The sequence below is a fragment of the Mauremys reevesii genome, linkage group 13 (genome assembly GCF_016161935.1).
Source record: "Mauremys reevesii isolate NIE-2019 linkage group 13, ASM1616193v1, whole genome shotgun sequence".
NCBI classification, from domain to species: Eukaryota; Metazoa; Chordata; order Testudines; family Geoemydidae; genus Mauremys; species Mauremys reevesii.
In genome coordinates this window covers 16,627,607-16,647,585 of record NC_052635.1, presented here as the reverse complement: position 1 = coordinate 16,647,585, position 19,979 = coordinate 16,627,607, and the positions used below count along the sequence as shown (strand labels likewise).

Sequence of the window (19,979 nt, the reverse complement as noted above, 5' to 3'; positions counted from 1 at the left end):
AATACAATTTCAATTACATAGCACTATATACATTCTTTAGCTAATACAACAAAATTGTTCATAACCAGACAATTGCAAACTAATTTCTTTGCCTAAATTTATTTACAAACATTTCAAAAACACGAAAGCTTTACTCTTTAGCATCTTATTCAACTGCCAAAATTCAACTGCTGTTCCCTCTAGCAACCACAGAATTAACTTTTTACTCTCCTTAAAAATTACTAGCTAGTCTTCCAACAGCCACTTACTAATCCAAATCACCATTCCAAATATGCTCCTGAATATTTGAAATCCCCATGTTCATGCTCAATTACCTTTTCTATCCACTATACCCTTAAAGGTTTCCAACCAGCTTTCCAATCTCTTTATATTTATTGCCTGCCCGTCTGGGCCCGATCCTTTTTTCCTTTCCAAGTTCTCTGTCTATTGCCTGCCTGCCTGGGCCCGATCCGTATTTCCTCTTGCTAAACCGTTCCTTTCATGAACACTAACTTATCCCACTATCAATTTAGCTAGGAGGGTGTACTTCTTAACTAGCCCCTACCCTTCTGGTCTCTTCTATGAACAATTATCTGTACTTTCCCACCGTGGGGGCTACATTATCATGCATATAACTTTAATTACAACATCTGCATTCAGCCTATCTATATAATATTGGCTACATCTAGTATCAAACAATCGTACAACTGCCAATAATCAGCACATAATACAAAATTTACAAAAATCTAATAAGGCTAACCAAAGCACTTTACAAAAGGTACTTTGGGTCACATAGGCCCAAAGCCATCCTCCTAAATTACCTAAATTTATACCCAATAACACCATCAACTCCCCCCCTGTGAGAATACTCAACAAACCTTTTGGCTGAGTTTTCTCAAACTTTAAAAACAAAAACAATTAAGCTCTAGAAAATCGGGGTTAGTAATGGGGGGGGGGTAATATCATTTACAATCCAATTAGGGAGGGCAATATATGCTAAAAAAAAAATTCCACAACACAGGGTGCAGCCTGTAAAATAAACCCTAAAATCCAAGTAATACCACATTCCTCAGCAGGAGTCCCAAATTTCTTCCTGCCAGTGTACAATTCTTTATTTCTTTACCAGGGTCAGTTCTCAATGTCCTTTTAGTCAGGAATTTCTGGACTTTGGTAATATCAATAATGTGAGCGTTTTTTCTTCTTTTCCACCACCGTCGTGGTTCAGCTTCTACGGGGAAAATTACCAAAACATTATTCTGTAGTGGTTTTGCTTCTTGGAGTTGGTTTTGCTTCTTTCAAAAAAAAAAATCCAATAACACAATGGGGGCTGCAGCGGACAAGGGAGAGGTTAGCCAGTACATCACCTTGTCCTTTTTTCCTGCTGTTTAGAAGCACAATGGAGCTAAATAAGAAAAAATAGGCCAATCATCAGTAGTAGAATCCTCCTGATGTAAAGGGGTCTTTTTGCAGTAAAAATCATGGGTCCAAGCAGTCAGTCTCCTGGTTCCAAGACTCCTGGTTCCAGGGCTGCTAGGATCTTTGGGCAGCTCTTCCATTACCTGGAGGAGGGACAGCTAACACATTCCGTTAGTGCCTGGCAGGGTTTTGCAGCTCTCATTAGCTTTTTTGGGCCCAGTCAAGCCCCTTTGTCTAGGCTGTCCGCCAAGTCTTAGCTGTGCCGCGTCCTTGACTGGGGCCAGAAAAGAATGAGCTGTCTTCGGCTAACTCATTCTGTTCTTTTTTCCTTCCCTGCTTGGCTTCTTTTAATCTGTGAATCCTGTGTCAGAACACCCAGCTGTTGCTGCTCATACCGGAGAAGCATAACGGTTTTCCCGGCATTGTCCCAGGCTTAGACCAGCCAGCGTAGGACGCCTTCTCCAGGCTCCTGCCAAAACAACTTACTTGCTTGTAGGTCCGAACGACCTCCGGGGCCACGGCACGAGCCTCTGCCTGCGCCGTGCACTCCAAAGTCTTCCCGTCCAGGGCTCGCTTCCAGCGGAGCACCTCCTCACGAGCCTCTGCCTGCGCCGTGCACTCCAAAGTTTTCCCGTCCAGGGCTCGCTTCCAGCGGAGCACCTCCTCGTCGTGTGCCCGAAGGGCGGTCCGGAGCCTCTCCAGCTCCCCCTCTTTCCACGATGATCCAGCTGGAAGACCTTGCATTTGATTTAACTTATTATAAATGGCCTGCAGCTGTTGACCCCGGCGCTCCATTTTCTTATAAAAGGCATTAAACTGGGTAAACTGAATAGGCGTAGTCAAATTGGGATAGACCTGTGATGGCATGTGTCTTACCCGAGCCTCCTTTGTTTCCCTGCATTCGTAACACCCCCAGGTCCCGTGGACACAGCATGGCTTGGGAGGGGGTGCGTACGGCAAAGCTGTTTTCATAGGCTCGGGCGTATCGGGGGGTAGCGGGACCGTAGCAGGATAGTTATATCGGGGCCGAGGGCCACATTGGAGGGTAATGGAACCATAACAGGGGCAACATTATCCAGGTCGGAAGCCAAAGGTATCACCGTGTCCTCGCCACCAAAAAACTCCCTGGCTCCAACCGGCAACACAGAAGGCATTTCGGGCATTGGGCGGAAAAGCTTAGAAAGGGCCGCCTGCACTCCTGCCTCGGCCGTGAGAGTTTTTACTATCTTCTTTGTCTTATTCCATACTGGACTCAGGGAAAAGGCTTCCTCATCGCCCTGAGCCACCGACTTCCAAAGCTTGGAGCCTAGCCGCTCCCACACAGTTTTATTAAAAATTGTACTCGGCTTAACAAAAAGTTCCCTTCTCTATCCCCACCGCAGCAGGCGGGATAACGTATCAGAGGGGAGCTTTTCTCCCTGCCGCTTCATAATGTGCAATAAAGGCTTCTGTGTTATCTTTTCTTCCGCTGATGCAGCGGTTCCCATGTTAGCCGCTCTGCCCTTCTCCACCGTGACTTATAGCCGCCGCTTTTCTCCGTGACTTATAGCCGCCCTTCTCCTCCGTGACTTATAGCCGCTCTCCTCTGGGCTCAGGTGCGCCTCTCTTTTCGGACGCCCGGGGGCTTCTCCAGCTCTCCCCACCGCAGCTCCTCCGCCTGGAACAGGCCACCGACTCTATGCCACCGACACTATCATCATTCGATTCGAATCACGTCGGGGTCACCATTTGTTGCGTCGCAGTACCTCTCAGGCGGGCACAGACAGAGCCCAACAATCAATGTGATTGGTAGCAAAGTTCTTTATTTCTCTCCAGCATGCTCTTATATACAATTAAGGCCGGCAATTGCTAATTGGTTAATAAAATACACACAGGCACAGCTATAACTTCATAGGGTAATTATCATCCTGTACAACTTTCTGATTTATTATCCTGTTTACTGCCTACTTGGCAGATGAGAACCAGCCCAAGGTCAGCATCCTTGAAGCCTAAACAACTCAGCTTCTAACATACCCATCTGCCAAATTCCCACACCTCACTTGTGTGCTGCCTTCAGACCTGGGCTCCAAGGGCAGCAGCCAGCAACCTTTCTGAAGCTAGAGGAGGTTCCCAGGTGTGCAGGTGGGTCCCTGATGTTGGGAGCACCTCAGCTCCTACCTATTACTTGGGAACACCTCGGCTCCAACCATTTTTGGGACATCCAGAGAAATGGACCCCTGAGCCCCAGAAGGAACTGCAAGGGAAGCCCAGAGCTCTCACTTCAGATGCCAGGCAGAAGCCCCGAGCCCAGGCACCCAGAGTGCCGGCAGGAGTTGGGAGGGGCATGAAAGTCCTGAGCCCAGTGCCCCAGCACTGGCTGCAGCCACAGGGAGCCAGAAGCTCTGAGTCCGGGCACCCAGAGACGTGACTGGAGCAGGCCAAGGCCAAAGCTCTGAGCCCAACACTGAGCTGATGCAGCACACTCACTTCTGCATTGCCTCTGCAGGTGCGTCTGATATCCCCACGGAGTGGAAGTCCTGTCCCCAGCCGGGCAGAGAAACAGCGAGGAGGCCCCTACTGGGTTCTCCTGGCTGGGGGGTCCAGCAGGATGGGGAGATCGGATTTCACGGGGCAGGGCTAATTCGATCTAGCCAAAAAAGGCACAACAAGAACCAAGAGCTACCAGCTGAAGCCAGAGAAATTCAAATGAGACGTAGGCACACATTTTTGACAGTGAGGGAAACTAGCCACTGGAACAAATTACCCAGGGGAGAGGTGGAGTCTCTGTTTCCTGGTGTCCTCATGTCACAACTGCCTGTCATTCTGGAAGGTGCCTTTTAGTGACTTACAAGCAATTGGGCTTCACATGGTGCAAAGTGTGTGAAATTTCATAGCCTGTGAAATAGAGGCCAGATTAGGAGATGGAATAGTTTCATAACCTCTATGAAAAGCTCAGTGTGGGGTGCGGAACAGACTCTGCTGTTTTACTGGGTGGCCTGCTTGCTCCCCAGAATCAATAATGAGCAAGTGGGGTGATCCGGGCTGCAGCTTAAACAACCAGCTGAGCTGGCCAGGGGCAGACATCAGGCCTGCCAGGGAAAGGTGGGTGTGGCAGTGACTTCACAAAGGCCTTTGGCAGGAACTCAGCCTACTGGGCAAAGATGATGAGGCGTCTGTGACCTCACAGAGCTCCCTTGCCAACAGCCGGGCAGGACAGGGATGCGGGGCAGGGGGAACCTAGGAGAGCCCTGTAGCCTTGCTGCAGCAAGCCTCCATCTTGCGGTCTCTCGCTGAGGACCAAGAGACAGTTGCTGTAGAGGAGATTCTGTGCGTGTGTTTTTCATTTCGATGTGGATTTGTATCAAAGATATTGTCATCTGTGTAGAAGGTAAGAAAAAATATAGGCTCTAAGTACAAGATAGGGGACTCTATCCTAGGAGATTCAAAGGCATCACCAACCTCCTAGTGAAAAAGTTTTTGCTAATATCAAAGCCTTCCACACTGCAACTTGAGATCATTGCTCCTTGTTCTGTCATCTACCAGCTCTAAGATTTCATGACAATCTTTCATGAGGACAATAATTCAAAAATACAAATACAAAAAACTTTGAGTGAAATCAATCCGTCCTGATCTTTCGTGTCTGGGAGTGTGGGCCTCGGGGACCAGACTGAGACCCTCATGGGCTTGTAACACGCAGGAAGCCAGTAAAATAATTCCAGTTCTCTTAGCATCCAAGCCTCCCTAATCCAAGGAACACCTGAGGGCTGCGGGAGACAGAGGGGTGCTGAGACTGTCTAACTCATGACTGAAAATACAGAGAGGTGTTATTGGCTTTGGTTGGGGGACAAGTAACAAATATGTTGGGATTCTTACCCCAAACAACAATCACCCATTGTCCTTTAGAGCACGATGTCCCTAACACGCCTGACTCGCTCAAATCTGTCTTCTGCTAGGACTGAGAGAATTTTCTCCCTCCCCCATGATACCAAGGGAAAGAGAAAAGAAGTGACCTCTCTTTGGTCACACAGCAAGGTCATGCCAGAGCTAGAAAGAGAAGCATAAGAAACAAGTTATATCAAAATGTTTTGCATTTCAAACAAACTGATTTCTTAAACAAAGGCAATTTGATGTGTGGTTAGTGAACTGAAATGATACAACCGTGGGGTCGGGGCCGGGAACGGGACTGGAACTGGGACCGGCACCGACACCAGTGCTGCAGGGCTGGAGCTGCAACTGCAGGGCCGGAGCCGCAAGCGCAGGGACGGGCCTGGGCTGGCACTGGTGCTGTGGCGCCAGTGCCGCAACCGCGGCACCAGCGCCTTCGCCACAACTGCGGGCCCGGCACCGGCGTCGCGACCGCGGGACTTGGCCGGCACCGGTGCCAGAGCCGCAGCCGCAACTGCGGACCGGGGCTGGGAACGGCGCCGGTGCCGCGGAGCCACAACTGTGGCCCCGGGACGGCACAGGTGTGGTGGAGCCGGAGCCGTGGGGACAGGCCGGGACCAGCACCGGCGCCGCGGGGGCTGGGCCAGAGGTGCGGGGCCGGGGCCGGGACCAGCACTAGCGTTGCGGGGGCCAGGCTGGAGCCGTGGGGCCAAAGCTGGGGACCCTCAGCTGGGGCCGGGACAGGACGGGGTTAGATCTTCAATGTAGGATCAGGATTTTGGTTTGAATTGATTTTTTTTAAAAATAGTGCTAAGCAGATGCTACACTGTAAGAAGAGGCAACAGAATCAAAAACTGAAAGATTGTTACTAAAACCAATGAAGAGCTGCAGAGAGTGGAGACCCGGCAAAGCAAACAAATGAATCCTGTGAGTAACTAACCTGAAAGCAAATGGGGAAGAAAATCTCATCTGGGTAATTGTGGCTCTTGGGACAAAAATTGGGTTCCTGGTATGTAGCCTGGCTGAGATCATCCCTTTTCCCTGGGATTCAAATGTCATTCTCTGTGTGGTGTCCTTATTTTATTCCTAGGAAAAGGATCCCCAAAGGAGGTGTAAGGATCCGGGACTCCAGTGTCTGCCAGAAGCTTCAGCCACCTTCACAGGTAGAAGTCACTGGCTTTCTTACAATGCCACTAGTGCTCTTCCTGCTCTCCAGGTCTGCTCCCTCCAGCAAGACAGAGACACCCCTTAACTCCCCGAGTCCTGATTTCCTGCCATTCAAAGGGCTGAGGGTTTGCATTGTCCCCACCCCAACCATCAGAGACTTTTGCTATGGGAATCTCCCTAGAGCAGGGGAGAAATCTGTTCTTCCATTAGAACCAGTCTGCTCAGTAAATCCACCCACACTGACCTCATCTCAGCTGCTTTGTTTATCCGAGATTAGTGGTATCTTTGGAAAACCCTTAGCGTGTCGGGGTGTGAGGTGGAGCAGGGGATGCAGGAGCACCAGCAGATTCCCCTGAAGAATACCACCCTGTCTTTCTCTGGTCAGGTTAGAGCTCACCGTCCATTGCGGAGGTGAAGACCGGAGGAGAGCTGCTGGATTGACCTTGATGTTCCATGTCCTTGTGTGGATGAAAGATCTCCATCTCAGGGATGGCCAGCAGCAGATGTAACACGTGTGTCCAGGAATGGGCTAAATAACCTACATTGAGAGGTAAGTAAAATCGTGGCCACATGTAGACATCCCAGGAATTGGTGGGGATTGACCCAGGGTCTTTCACCACAAGCCCCTCTCACTCACTGTCAACAAATCCAGCTCCACTCACGAGACCACACCCCATTGCAGAGCCCCAGACCCCAGGAGCCCTGATTCTCAGACCCAGGCCTCACATCACAAGGCCAAACCTCCTCCCATTCTGGGCTCTGTAGAAGGGACCATTGGCAAAAAAACCCTCTACATTCCCCCTGTGAGAGACTGCGGCCACGGGTGACAAGTGAATGAGCTGAGATCTCCCCTGTGGGAATCCGAGGGGCTGCACATTTGGGGTTTCACAGGGACGGTGTCTGGCAGCCATTGACAGAGTGTTCCTGGGAGGAGATTTTCCATCTCTAACAAAGGGTTTCTGTTCCCCCAGATCTCAACCGCTCAGCAGAATGCGGGAGAGTCGAGTGCTGATGGGCTAGAGGGGTCCCAGGAGTCACTGTGCAGCAGGGGCAGGGTCTGCAGTCACCATGGGCCAAACCCTGCACTCCAGACATCCCAGGCTGTTTCCCTGGATTGCAAAGGGGACTTTAGCTTGGGGAATCGGTTGCTGGTGCCTATGTCGACAGCTGGGATGTTTTCATGAGGCTACTCAATGGTCCACGAGAGAGAGGAGGAGCCTCTTATGTACCTCCCGAGCAGCCGCTGGTGCCTGGACTGATTAACACCAGCTTATCAGGGAGTTTCCTATTTCCTGCTGCTTCCCTGAACCCACTTGAGGAGAACAGACAGTCAACTGAAGTAGTAGGAGCCGGTTAGGCCCTTAAGAGGCTGAGATCTTCCCTCACTCAGGCCCTGCTACCAGCCTGCTTATTTGTCCCCTTCAAGTGAGTGTTGAGAGCCACTCTAGCTGGCACAGAACAGCAGTCATGAGTGAAAGAAGAAAACGCCCCCCTGGGGCAACATTCAGAAAATGAAAGAAAGCAAAGGAAGCTTTTCTATCTAAACAGGAAGGCGCTCTCCTGAGATACAGAGACACACATGTTCACGCTGAGCCTTACGGACCCAATGAGGATGTGAGTGGTGAGGAAATGCCTGATCTTCCAGTTAGTCAGAGTGCAGGTGACCTGAAAGCTACTGCAGCATCCATATCTCCATCTCAAATGGATGTAACCATGCACATTCCTGAAGAAAAGTGTAGCTCAGAGAAGAGTGTGGTGGAGGCACAAGAAACAGCTGCTGCTGAGTTTAGTTCCTTAAATCTACATGATCCAGGACTGTGGACCCACTTGAGCAATAGCCTGAAGGACTTCCTTGTACTGCATAGGCCACAGCAGGTGAAAAACTTCACGTTCCCCAAAGACAATGAAAATAGAAGTTTCCATCCAACACATTCCTGGTGTGAAATCCCCAATGGTGACAAAGTGGAGAGGCCATGGCTTAGGTACTCAAAACCCCAGAATGCTGCATACTGGTTTTGTTGCAACCTCCTCCAGTCTAATGTTCCAGCCACATTGTGTTCTACAGGAACAAAGGACTGGAAAAATCTGGCTAGAAATGTGGCATGCCATGAGAGGGCAGCAAATCACCAGAGAGCATTCCATAGGTGGAAAGAACTTGAGAGGAGCCTAAGATTAAAGGTCACCATAGATGATCAGCATGAAGAGAAGATTGCATCAGAGTTCTGAAAAGGCTCTTTGCCATTGTGAGAGGGCTTGCTACTCAAAACCTAGCACTGCGTGGCACTTCAGATCAGCTGCATGTGCCAAACAATGGAAACTTCTGCATAGAACATCCTCACCGCACAAGTTCTCCAATCCACAACCCTTTCTTTAATCATAATCATAATTCATAATAAACAAATGACTATTCATCAAAAGAAAGAAAGAACGTCCTAGTTCTTAAATCTCCTGCTTTCTTTGTATGTGTCAGTCTCCCTTAGATCAGAGGGGCTTTGTATCAGGGCGTGTCCTTACTTTCTCTGTCTTGTAAAGCGCACACTATTGACACTGACCGGATAAATAATGGAGACATTACCAAAAAAAACCCCCAACCCTTTGTCATAAAGACTGTTCTCCTCAGTAAAGCAAGCTATAAACATTAGGAAATGCACAGAGGACTAAAAGGCTGCAAAGTGAAGCACTCTCAAGTTAGGAAATACCAGAATGAGCATTGCCTGTGCAATGTTAACTCTGCAAGAAATGAGGCAGGGACGCTACAGGCAACAAACTCCTTCAATACACAGCCCCAGAGCAGAAAACCCTGTGCACTGAATGAGGAAGGGGTCCCTTGGGAAAAAAATACTATGGGATCATGTCATAAAAGTGAGCATCATCCTGCAAATGCAGAAGAGGACTGAATTGAGGGTGCCAGGGCAACACTTCTTTGGACATTTGCTAACCTGAGAATGCTTCACTTTGTAACCTTTCCATCCTGTTTAGAAACCTTGACGTATTTCCTAATGATTTTATTGATGAAAGCAAACGTAAGTAAGGTTAAATGAAGGGTTTTTGTTTGTTAATTTCCGTTGGTTTTTTTGTAATAGAAAGAACATTTTTTATCTCTGTGCTGTGCAACGGGGTGACCGCCCCGCTCCAGCCTGGAAGGGGTTGGAAAAGCCCTGCGGAGGGCTGGGGCTGGGCAAAGTAAAACCCTGGCTGATTGGAGGAAGTGGCTGCAGCTGGGGCCACGCCCGAAACTGAGCAACAGGGTCTTCTAAGAAGGCCAGGGAAGCCAGAAGAATCAGTCTCTCTCTGTTTGTAGCGGGAGATGGGCCTGGCTGCAGGGAGCTAGAGACAGGGTACCTGACTGGAGCAGGGCCTAGCAGAAGGCCAAGAGGTCCTGGGAGTTGCAGAGGGCAGCCCAGGGGTAGGCCAAGGCAGCAGGTCGAAACCCTCCTTGCCAGTGCTGAATGGCTGATACTGCAGTCTGCCCCAGGGCACGGGGGTGAGACGATGAGTGGCAGTAGCCGTATACTGAGGTGAGGTGGGGATAGTGGGTGGGGGGTTCCCTGGGCAGAGTAGACCCTGAGAGAAAGGGGTTACTGCCAGGGGGCAGCACCTCAGCTAAAGGGGCACCGGGTCCAGGGAGGGGCACGGGGGCCAGGGGCCAGGCGGATCACCGGCCTGCAAAGGGCGCTCCAGAGCTGGAACGAGCTGATTCCCAGAAGTCACCAGCAGGAGGTGCCATGGGGGTGAGTCCGCACCTCTACAAGCTGTTAAACTGTGAAGCTCTTACTCATGCGTTGGTTCAGTCTATATTTTATTGACATGGTTATCTTTGTGAAAACCCCACTTTTACCACTCAGGGCTGTGCTGATCAGAGAATTGAAAGGAATGAAATTAAACTGTATTAAGACAAAACACATTTTATGCAACTTCAGGGTCAGTGAACGTTCTCAGCTATAACCCTGAATGTGCAAGAAGAAGAGAAACAATATCCAAGAAAAAGAGCTGGAATTTTTCATCTTGTTATCACCTAGGCCTTACTGAGTAAAGTAGCAAACACCTGCCCTTTGCGAAGGAACACAGCACCGTACCCCAGCCCAAACCCCACTGAGCACAGCAGGGACCCCTCATTCTTCTCTTCTGCAGACTATACAATCCCAGTTCCCTCAGCCTCTCCTCATAAGTCATGTGCTCCAGGCCCCTAATCATTTTTGTTTCCCTCCGCTGGACTCTTTCAAATTTTTTCACGTCCCTCGATATGCTGGCAATGCCCCTGCTTATACAGCCCAAAATGCCATTAGTCTTGGCTACAAGGTTCACACTGTTGACTCATATCCAGCTTCTTGAACAAAACCGGCCGCAGGACCGACCCTTGGGGCACTCCGCTTGATACCAGCTGCCAACTAGACATGGAGACATTGATCACTACGTGTTGAGCCCGACAATCTAGCCAGCTTTCTAGCCACCTTATAGTCCATTCATCCAGCCCATACTTCTTTAACTTGCTGGCAAGAATACTGTGGGAGACTGTATCAAAAGCTTTGCTAAAGTCAAGGAATAACATGTCCACTGCTTTCCCCTCATCCACAGATCTTGTCCTCCACCTGGTTCTCATAGTCACATGCTTCCACGGGCCACTTTCCTCACCCAGCAGCGGGAGATTTTTAAGGTCAGGCTTGACAAAGCCCTGGCTGGGATGATTTAGTTGGGGATTGGTCCTGCTTTGAGCAGGGGGTCGGACTAGATGATTCCTGAGGTCCCTTCCAACCCTGATATTCTATGATTCTATGATTCTATGTAATTGCATCCCGTAAGATTAGTTGAGTGGCCCCCTCATGGCGCCCACTTGGAGGCCTCAGGGGAGCACAGAATGCAGCCCCTCACCTCAGTTTCCCGAAACTCCACACAAGTTTTTTTCTAGTCCCATCACAACAGCCCCAAATTTAGGTTTCATTTATTAACTTAATGTTCAAAACTAAAATGCAGATGACACCTTCCCTCCAGTTCATAGAATCATAGAATCATAGAATTCAAGATCAGAAGGGACCATTATGATCATCTAGTCTGACCTCCTGCAAGATGCAGGCCACATAAGCCGATCCACCCACTCCTTAGCAAGCGACCCCTGCCCCATGCTTCGGAGGAAGGCGAAAAACCTCCAGGGCCATTGCCAATCTTCCCTGGAGGAAAATTCCTTCCCGACCCCAAATATGGCGGTCAGCTGAACCCCGAGCATGCGGGCAAGACTCTCCAGCCAAACCCTCTGGAAAAGGTTATATCATACCATTGACCCATTGTACTATTTACCAGTGTGGCACTTAATTGACCTATTGACTAAGCCCGTTATCCTATCATACCATCCTCCATAAACTTATCTAGCTTAATCTTAAAGTCATGGAGGTCCTTCGCCCCACTGTTTCCTCGGTAGGCTGTTCCAGTATTGCACTCGACTGATGGTTTTAAACATTCGTCTAATTTAAAGCCTTAATTTCCTGACTGACAGTTTATATCAGTTTGTCCTCGTGTCCACATTAGCACTGAGCTGAAATAATTCTTCTCCTTCCTGGTATTTATCCTCTGATATATTTAAAGAGTGTAATCATATCTCCTCTTATCCTTCTTTTGGTTAAGGAAAACAAACCGAGCTCCTCAAGTCTCCTTTCATACGAAAGGCCTTCCATTCCTCGGATCATTCTAGTGGCCCTTCTTTGTACCCGTTCTAGTTTGAATTCATCCTTCTTAAACATGGGAGACCAAAACTGCACACAATACTCCAAATGAGGTCTCACCAACGCCTTATATAACGGGACTAGCACCTCCTTATCCCTACTAGAAATACCTCGCCTAATGCAACCCAAGACCGCATTAGCTTTTTAACGGCCACATCACATTGCCTACTCATAGTCATCCTGCGATCAACCAGGACTCCTAGGTCCTTCTCCTCCTCCGTTACTTCCAACTGGTGCGTCCCCAGCTTATAACTAAAGTTCTTGTTAGACATCCCTAAATGCATAACCTTACACTTCTCACTATTGAATTTCATCCTGTTACTAATACTCCAGTTTACAAGGTCATCTAAATCTCCCTGGAGAATATCCCGATCCTCTTCCGAATTGGCAATACCCCAACTTGGTGTCATCCGCAAACTTTATCAGCCCACTCCTACTCTTGGTTCCCAGGTCAGCAATAAATAGATTGAATAAAATCGGACCCAAAACCGAGCCTTGAGGAACTCCACTGGTAACCCTCCAACCGGACAGTTCCCCTTCAATACTACCCTCTGCAGTCTCCCTTTAACCAGCTCCTTATCCACCTCTGGATTTTCATTTCGATCCCCATCTTTTCCAATTTAACCAGTAATTCTTCATGCGGTACCGTATCAAACGCCTTACTGAAATCCAGATATATTAGATCCACCGCATTTCCCTTGTCTAAAAAATCTGTTACTTTCTCAAAGAAGGAGATCAAGTTGGTTTGGCACGATCTACCTTTCGTAAATCCATGCTGTAATCTATCCCAGTTGCCATCGGCCTCATGCTCCGGAACCACTCTCTATTAAGATTTTTCCATGACTTTGCATACTACAGATGTTAGACTAACAGGCCTATAATTCCCCGGGTCACTTTTTTTCCCCTTCTTGAATATAGGAACTACATTAGCTAATCTCCAGTCAGTCGGTACAATCCCCGAATTTAGGGATTTATTAAAGATTATCGCTAACGGGCTAGCAATATCCCTCGCCAATTCCTTAATATTCTAGGATGAAGATTATCCGGGCCCCGAATTACTTCCGTTAAGCTGTTCAAGTTTGGCTTCTACCTCAGATACCGTAATGTCTACCCCCATATCTTCATTCCCATCGGTCCCTATCACTATTCCTTAGCCCTTCATTAGCCTCATTAAAGACCGAGGCAAAGTATTCGTTCAGATATTGTGCCATTCCAAGATTATCCTAATCTCCACTCCGTTTAAAGTTTTAAGCGGTCCCACTTCTTCTTTCTTGGTTTTCTTCCTATTTATATGGCTAAAAACCGTTTGCTATTGGTTTTAATCCCTTCGCTAGGTCCATCTCCACTCGTCGCTTTGCCTTTCTCACAGCTTCCTGCACCCTCTGACCTCAATAAGGTAGGTTTCTTTGCTGATCCCTCCCATTTTCCACTCCTGGTACGCTTTCTGTTTTTCTTAATGACCCTCTAAGATGCTTGCTCATCCAGCTCGGTCTAAAACTGCTACCTATGAGCCGTTTCCCCTTCTCGGATACATGCCTCTGACAACTCCTGCAACTTCAACCTGAAGTAACCCCAGGCGTCATCTGCCCTTAGATCCCTAAATATGTTAGCCCAGTCCACTTCCTAACTAGTCGCCTTAATTTAGTAAAATTAGCCCTTTTGAAATCATACACCCTAGTCTCAGATGCACTATTGATTATCCTCCCATTTATTTGGAAACGAATTAGCTCATGATCACTCGAGCCAAGGTTGTCCCCTACAACAATGTCCTCAACAAGGTCCTCGTTACTCACCAAAATCAAATCTAAAATGGCATCCCCCCTCGTCGGTTCAGCAACCACTTGATGAAGGAATTCATTAGCTATCACGTCTAGGAAAAGCTGAGCCCTATTATTATTACTGGCATTTGTTTCCCAATCTATATCCGGGAAGTTAAAGTCCCCCATGATCAAGCAGTTCCTATTAGTGTTTACCTCCTTAAAAACATTAAAGAGCTCTCTATCCATCTCTAAGCTAGATCCTGGCGGTCTATAGCACACCCCAATCACTATCCCGGGTGAGGCTCTGGTAGTTTTCTTCCCCAATGTGACCATTGCCCAAACAGACTCTGTATTGTCCATTGCAGTGCTAGTTATCTCATTACATTTCACCTCATTATTGATATACAGTGCTACTCCCCCACCTTTACCTTTGCATCGGTCTTTCCTAAACAGCACATAACCTTCCATACCTGTACTCCAGTCATGGCTACCGTTCCACCATGTTTCTGTTATTCCTACGATATCCGGTTTCAATTCCCGGACCAGGAGCTCCAGTTCCTCCATTTTGTTACCTAAGCTTCTCGCATTGGTGAACAAACATCCTAATTTTTCCTGTTGGGCTCCTCTCACTCTTTTCACCCAACTCGGTAGGGACACAGTACTTCCAGTATGACTTGTAGATCTAGTATCTGTCCCCCCCCTCTTCCTTACACGTAACCGCCCCCCTCTGGCTATATCTGTTGTTATCTTGTTGTCCTCACTCCCAATGTGAAAATTTGGCGTGGAGAGCACTAGGACCTCTCCCAACCGTCTCCCCCCCGTTGCCTGCACCCCAAACTCCCCCGGTCTGGTCTGAGTCCTGCCCACTTTAGCAGGCCGCTCCTACCTCTACCTAGCTGGAGCAATTCCCCCAATCACAGGGTTTTCCCTCATTCACTCTCCGAACTTTCACTTCAGCCTCCTGAGTTTCCCTCTTCCCCCACCCCCCTTCTGCCCTTTATTGGAAATGGCCTGATTCCCCTCAGGTGGGGACCCTTCTCTAACCAGGGCTGGCTTGGCCCCAGCTCTCCAGCCCACGGCCCTGTCACAGGCAGGGATAGGCCAATATAGTTTAAGTGGTGCCATTTCTATGTGTGGACAAGCCTTGAAGCATTTATTCCTCACACCGGACACGAAGGGGAGAGATAAGGGGAGGTCTGACAAGAGAGACGACAGAAAGAGAAGACGCAGTTTAGTTCTTCTATTGCACAATGCTTTTCGTGACAGAGACACAGTTATTAGGGTCACTGAGAAAATGGAAAAACACAAGAAGTAACTGGTGAAAAACATCCCCTGGGAGTGAAGGTATTCTCAGAACAGAGGTTTGGCTGTAAATATACACGCTGGATTTTCCCATAAAAGGCTGATGTTAGGCACCCAAATCCTGTGGGCAGTGAATGGGAGTTGGGCACCTCACACACTTCAGTCCCATTGCAAAATACAGTTGGACATGGTGGAGCAGATAGGGCACTGGACTGGGACTCTGGCTAATTGGTTTCCTGCCACGAGCACACTGAGTGATTCCAGCCTCTGGGATTCACAAACTCAATTTGGCTGCTGGCAAACCCTGTAGGCACCCAAGTGTTTGCAGTAAATGGGTCGTTGATGCTCCTGGACGTGCCCTGTGAGGCCCCACACCAGGCATCTGGACACCGAGGCCCCACAGCGACACACAAACCTGGGGAAGTTGCATGTTTCTCAGCCTGATTCTCCTCCAGGGCCCCTTCCAGCAGGTCAGGTGGCCAGAGGCTTTGAAAAATCCCAATCAGTCCCTAAGTATCTGGAAACAACTGGCTCTAAATTGTTGCTGAAAATGGGCAAATTGGAGAAAGTCCAGAGAAGAGCAACAAAAATGATTAAGGGTCTAGAAAACAGGACCTATGATGGAGGATTGAAAAAAAATGGGTTTGTTTAGTCTGGAGAAGAGAAGACTGAGAGGGGACATGATAACAGTTTTCAAGTACATAAAAGATTGTTTAAAGAAGGAGGGTGAAAAGTTTTTCTTTTTTACCTCATAGGATAGGACAAGTAGCAATGGGGTTAAATTGTAGCAAGAGCGGTTTAGGCTGGACATTAGGAAATACTTCCTAACACCTAGTGTGGTTAAGCACTGGAATAAATTGCTTCGCAAGATTGTGGAATCTCCATTATTGGAGATTTTTGAGAACAGGTCAGACAAACACCTGCCAGGAATGACCCCATAATGACTCCTGCCTTGAGTGCAGGGGACTGGATGAGATGTCCAGCTGAGGTCCCTTTCGGTTCTACTCTTCTATGATTCTGTTAATGGAAAAGACATTTCCCTTGGATTATCAGAGTTTGTTTCAAAGGCAGGAACATACGGACATATTTTCACAGGGACTCACAAGAGGTCCCCATCCAGATTTTGCACCAGGATAACTATTTTGGTTAGTGATGTGCATGTGTTATGGAAATAGTTATACCACTACAACCTCTAGTGTGCACAGAGTGTACCAATAATTTGCTTATTCCCCTTCCCATGTGGCAATGAACTATCCCGCCAGAAGTATCATTGCATCTACTCGGTGTAGATGAGTGGACACCTCACGATGCCCCATGGAGGACTCAGGGCATCCCAGAATACAGCCCTTCACCTCAGTTTCCCTTCTTTGTTCCCCATATAATGGAGGAATTTCCCTGGTCTCAGGGTTTTCCCTGCAGGAGCCTCTCTCACTCTCTGAAATCTCACTACAGCCTCCCTGGTTTGCCTCATTCCCTAGCCCTCCTTCTGCCCTTTATTGGAAATGGCTTGATTCCCCTCAGGTGGGGACCTGTCTCTAACCAGGGCTGGCTGGCCCCCGGCTCTCTAGTGCCTGGGCATGCAGCCCTGTCACAGGCAGTGATAAGCAGATATAGGTAAAGTGGTGTAACAGCGATTTGTAGACAAGCCTGGCACATTTATTCCAGACACTGGACACGAAGGGGACTGATAACAGGAGATCTGACAACAAAGACAACAGAAAGAGAAGACTTAGTTTAGTTTTTTTATTGCATGATGATTTTGGTGTGAGATCCACAATAATTAGGGGCTCATAGAAAATGGTAAAACAGGAGAAAGAACTGATGGAAAACATCCCCTGGGAGTGGAAGGATTTCTCAGGATACTGGTTTGTCTGTAAATGTACAGGCTGGGTTTTCCCATTAGAAGCCGATGTTATGCACCCAAATCCTGTGGGCAGTGAATGGGAGTTGGGCACCTCACACCCTTAGGTGCCATTGTCAATTACAACTGGACGTGGTAGAGCAGACAGGGCACCAGACTGGGACTCTGGCCTACTATCCCGCTGAGTTGGTTGCCTGCCATGAGCCTGCTGAGTGACTCTGGGCAGGTAACATCACCTTGTTCTGCCTGACTTTCCCCAGCTATAATGTGAGGAAAAGGGTGTGGAGCTAGGGCTAGAACATAAAGCTCCCACTTTAGGCACCCAAATCCCAGAATATGCCCCCCCCCCCAGGATTCACAAACCCAGCTCGGCTGCTGGCTAACGCTGCAGGCACCGAAGTGTTAGCAGTAAATGGGCCATAGGTGCCTCTGGACATACCCTCTGCAGCCCCACACCAGACATCTGGACGCCGAGGCTCCTGAACGATGCACAAACCTGGGGAAGGTAGGTGATCCGCTGCCTGATTCACCTGCAAGGCCCAGAGGCTTTGGAAAATCCCACTGGGCCTTCAAGTATCTGGAAACAACTGACCCTAAATCATTGCTGAAAAATGTGCACATACAGAAATCTGTGCCTGTGTCTTGTGGCCTAGGCCAGAGGATTTCCTTTGGCTTTTTTCTACCTTTGGAAAGCAGCTAGGGGATGAAATACACACTAGGAAACAAACATTAATTGTACAATCCCCTAACACTGGAGTTCCAGTGGACATTGCAAGCCTATGTTTTTATAATGTAGGTATCATACATTTGTGTGTGTTAGTGTCTGTGTATCTAGAAGTCTCCCATCCTACAATGAACGCATACTCAGCATTCCGACTGAGTCCATTTCGCCTGCACCATCTCACTGAGCACAATCACGGGTCTTTGTCTGAACTCTGAGCAGCCACGCGTTCAAGTCTCCCAGCAGCCCAGTGATACCCACATGTGAAATTTTTTTAAAGTCCCTAAAAGACTGTGGTCCAAGGTTTTGAGAGGTCTCTCCAGCTCCACTTTCTCCCAGGGCTGTAAGAGCAGTGGTACTCAACCAGGGGTACGTGCAGCCTAGGGGTACACAGAGGTCTAGAGATTTGCCTAGTTTTATAGCAAGCTGCATAAAAAGCACTATCAAAGTCTGTACAAACTAAAATTTCATACAGACTTGTGTATACTGCTCTATAGACTATACACTGAAATGTAAGTACAATCTTTATATATCAACTGATTTATTTCATAATTATATGGTAAAAATGAGAAAATCTGCAGTTTTTCAGTAGCAGTGCACTGTGACAGTTTTGTATTTTTATGTCTGATTTTGTAAGCAAGTAGTTTTTAAGTGAGGTGAAGCTTGGGGATACGCAAGACAAATCAGACTCCTGAGAGGGGTACAGTAGTCTGGAAAGGATGAGAGACACTGTGTAAGAGCAGGACACGAAGCCCAATGAAGCTCAGGGAAACACGACCTGGGAGTACACCAGGCTTCGCTTCAGGCCCTACCCCAGCCCATGTTATATCTATTTTAACATAAGGAAATTGACCGGTTAGCGAAGTCCAAGCATGAATTTCCTGCAAGCTTTCCTCAGGGCCTCCTGGACCTCTTTGTTTCTCAGGCTGTAGATGAGGGGATTGACCAGGGGAGTCAGGACAGCGTAGACGACAGAGAGAATTTTCTTGAAGTCATTCAAGATGTCTGTGGTTGGGAACATGTAGACAATCAGCAGAGTTGCATAATAAATGCTTACTACAATGAGGTGGGAGGAGCAGGTGGAAAAGGCCTTCTGCCTCCCAGTGATGGATGGGATTCTCAGGATTGTGGTGATAATGTAGATGTAGGACATCAAGGTAAGCAGGAACGGGACAAGAGAGAAAAGGAAGCTGAGTATGAAAGCCAACGTTTCCATCAGGTGAGGGTCATTGCAGGAAAGCTTTACAAGGGGGATGAAATCACTAAAAAAATGGTCAATACCATTGGGGCCACAGAACGTTAACTGTGATATCGACAATGTTGTTATGCTATTACCTAGGAAGCCACCTAGCCAAGAGCCACCTGCAAGCTGGAGGCAGGCCCTGCCACTCATACAGGCTGCATAGTGCAGTGGATTGCATATGGCTAAATACCGATCGTAAGACATCACCGAGAGGAGAAGGCATTCTGTAGCAAGAAGCGAACCAAATAAATAATATTGTGTGACACACCCATTGAATGAAATAGTCCTTTCCCCAGTCAGGGGACCGGCCAGCATCCTGGGCAGGATGGTGGAGCTGTAGCAGGTCTCCAAGCAGGACAAATTCCCCAGGAAGAAGTACATGGGGGTGTGAAGGTGTCGATCAGCCACAACTAGTGCCATGATGAGGATGTTCCCGGTCACAGTCGCGATGTAGATCACTAGGAACAGCAGGAAGAGAAGAATCTGCAGTTCTGGGAGGTCCCCGAATCCTAGGAGGATGAATTCTTGGATGGACGTTTGGTTTCCCTGTTCTGGGTTTGCCATGGGGTACATCTTTGCGAAACAAATGAACTCTGTGACATAAATGAAGAACATTCATTCCAATTTTCCTTTTTTAAAATGTATTTATCTATTTTTAATTTTATTTCTAGGATATTTTTATTTTACATTACATTGCATATTATAGTTATTTACATTTATTTCTATTCATCTGTATATTATTTTATTTCATAAAGCTCTATACAATAATTCTTTTCCTAAACAGAACTGTATAGAAATTGATCTTTTCCCCTAGAACATTTTGATCTCTATCAACAAAACATTTTTCCATAAGAAATGCCTATCAGAATTTTTTATCAGCTTTGCATTTTCATATCTATCTTTGGTTAAAAGTAGTATTAAACCTCTCTCTCTTTCTCTCTCTCTCTCGTCT

The 19,979-nt window shown here is 47.8% G+C and overlaps 1 protein-coding gene across 1 annotated transcript; it reads right to left on the bottom strand.

Annotated features, from left to right (window-relative positions):
• Positions 1–18,640: 18,640 nt before the first annotated feature.
• LOC120380148 (olfactory receptor 1020-like) lies at positions 18,641–19,600 on the bottom strand. Its single transcript, XM_039497641.1, has one exon. It carries the CDS (start codon positions 19,598–19,600, stop codon positions 18,641–18,643), a length of 960 nt encoding a protein of 319 aa, XP_039353575.1.
• Positions 19,601–19,979: the final 379 nt, after the last annotated feature.

Coding starts and splice junctions, on each gene's coding strand:
- LOC120380148 (XM_039497641.1), bottom strand. CDS start 19,600: ATGTACCCCATGGCAAACCCAGAACAGGGAAACCAAACGTCCATCCAA.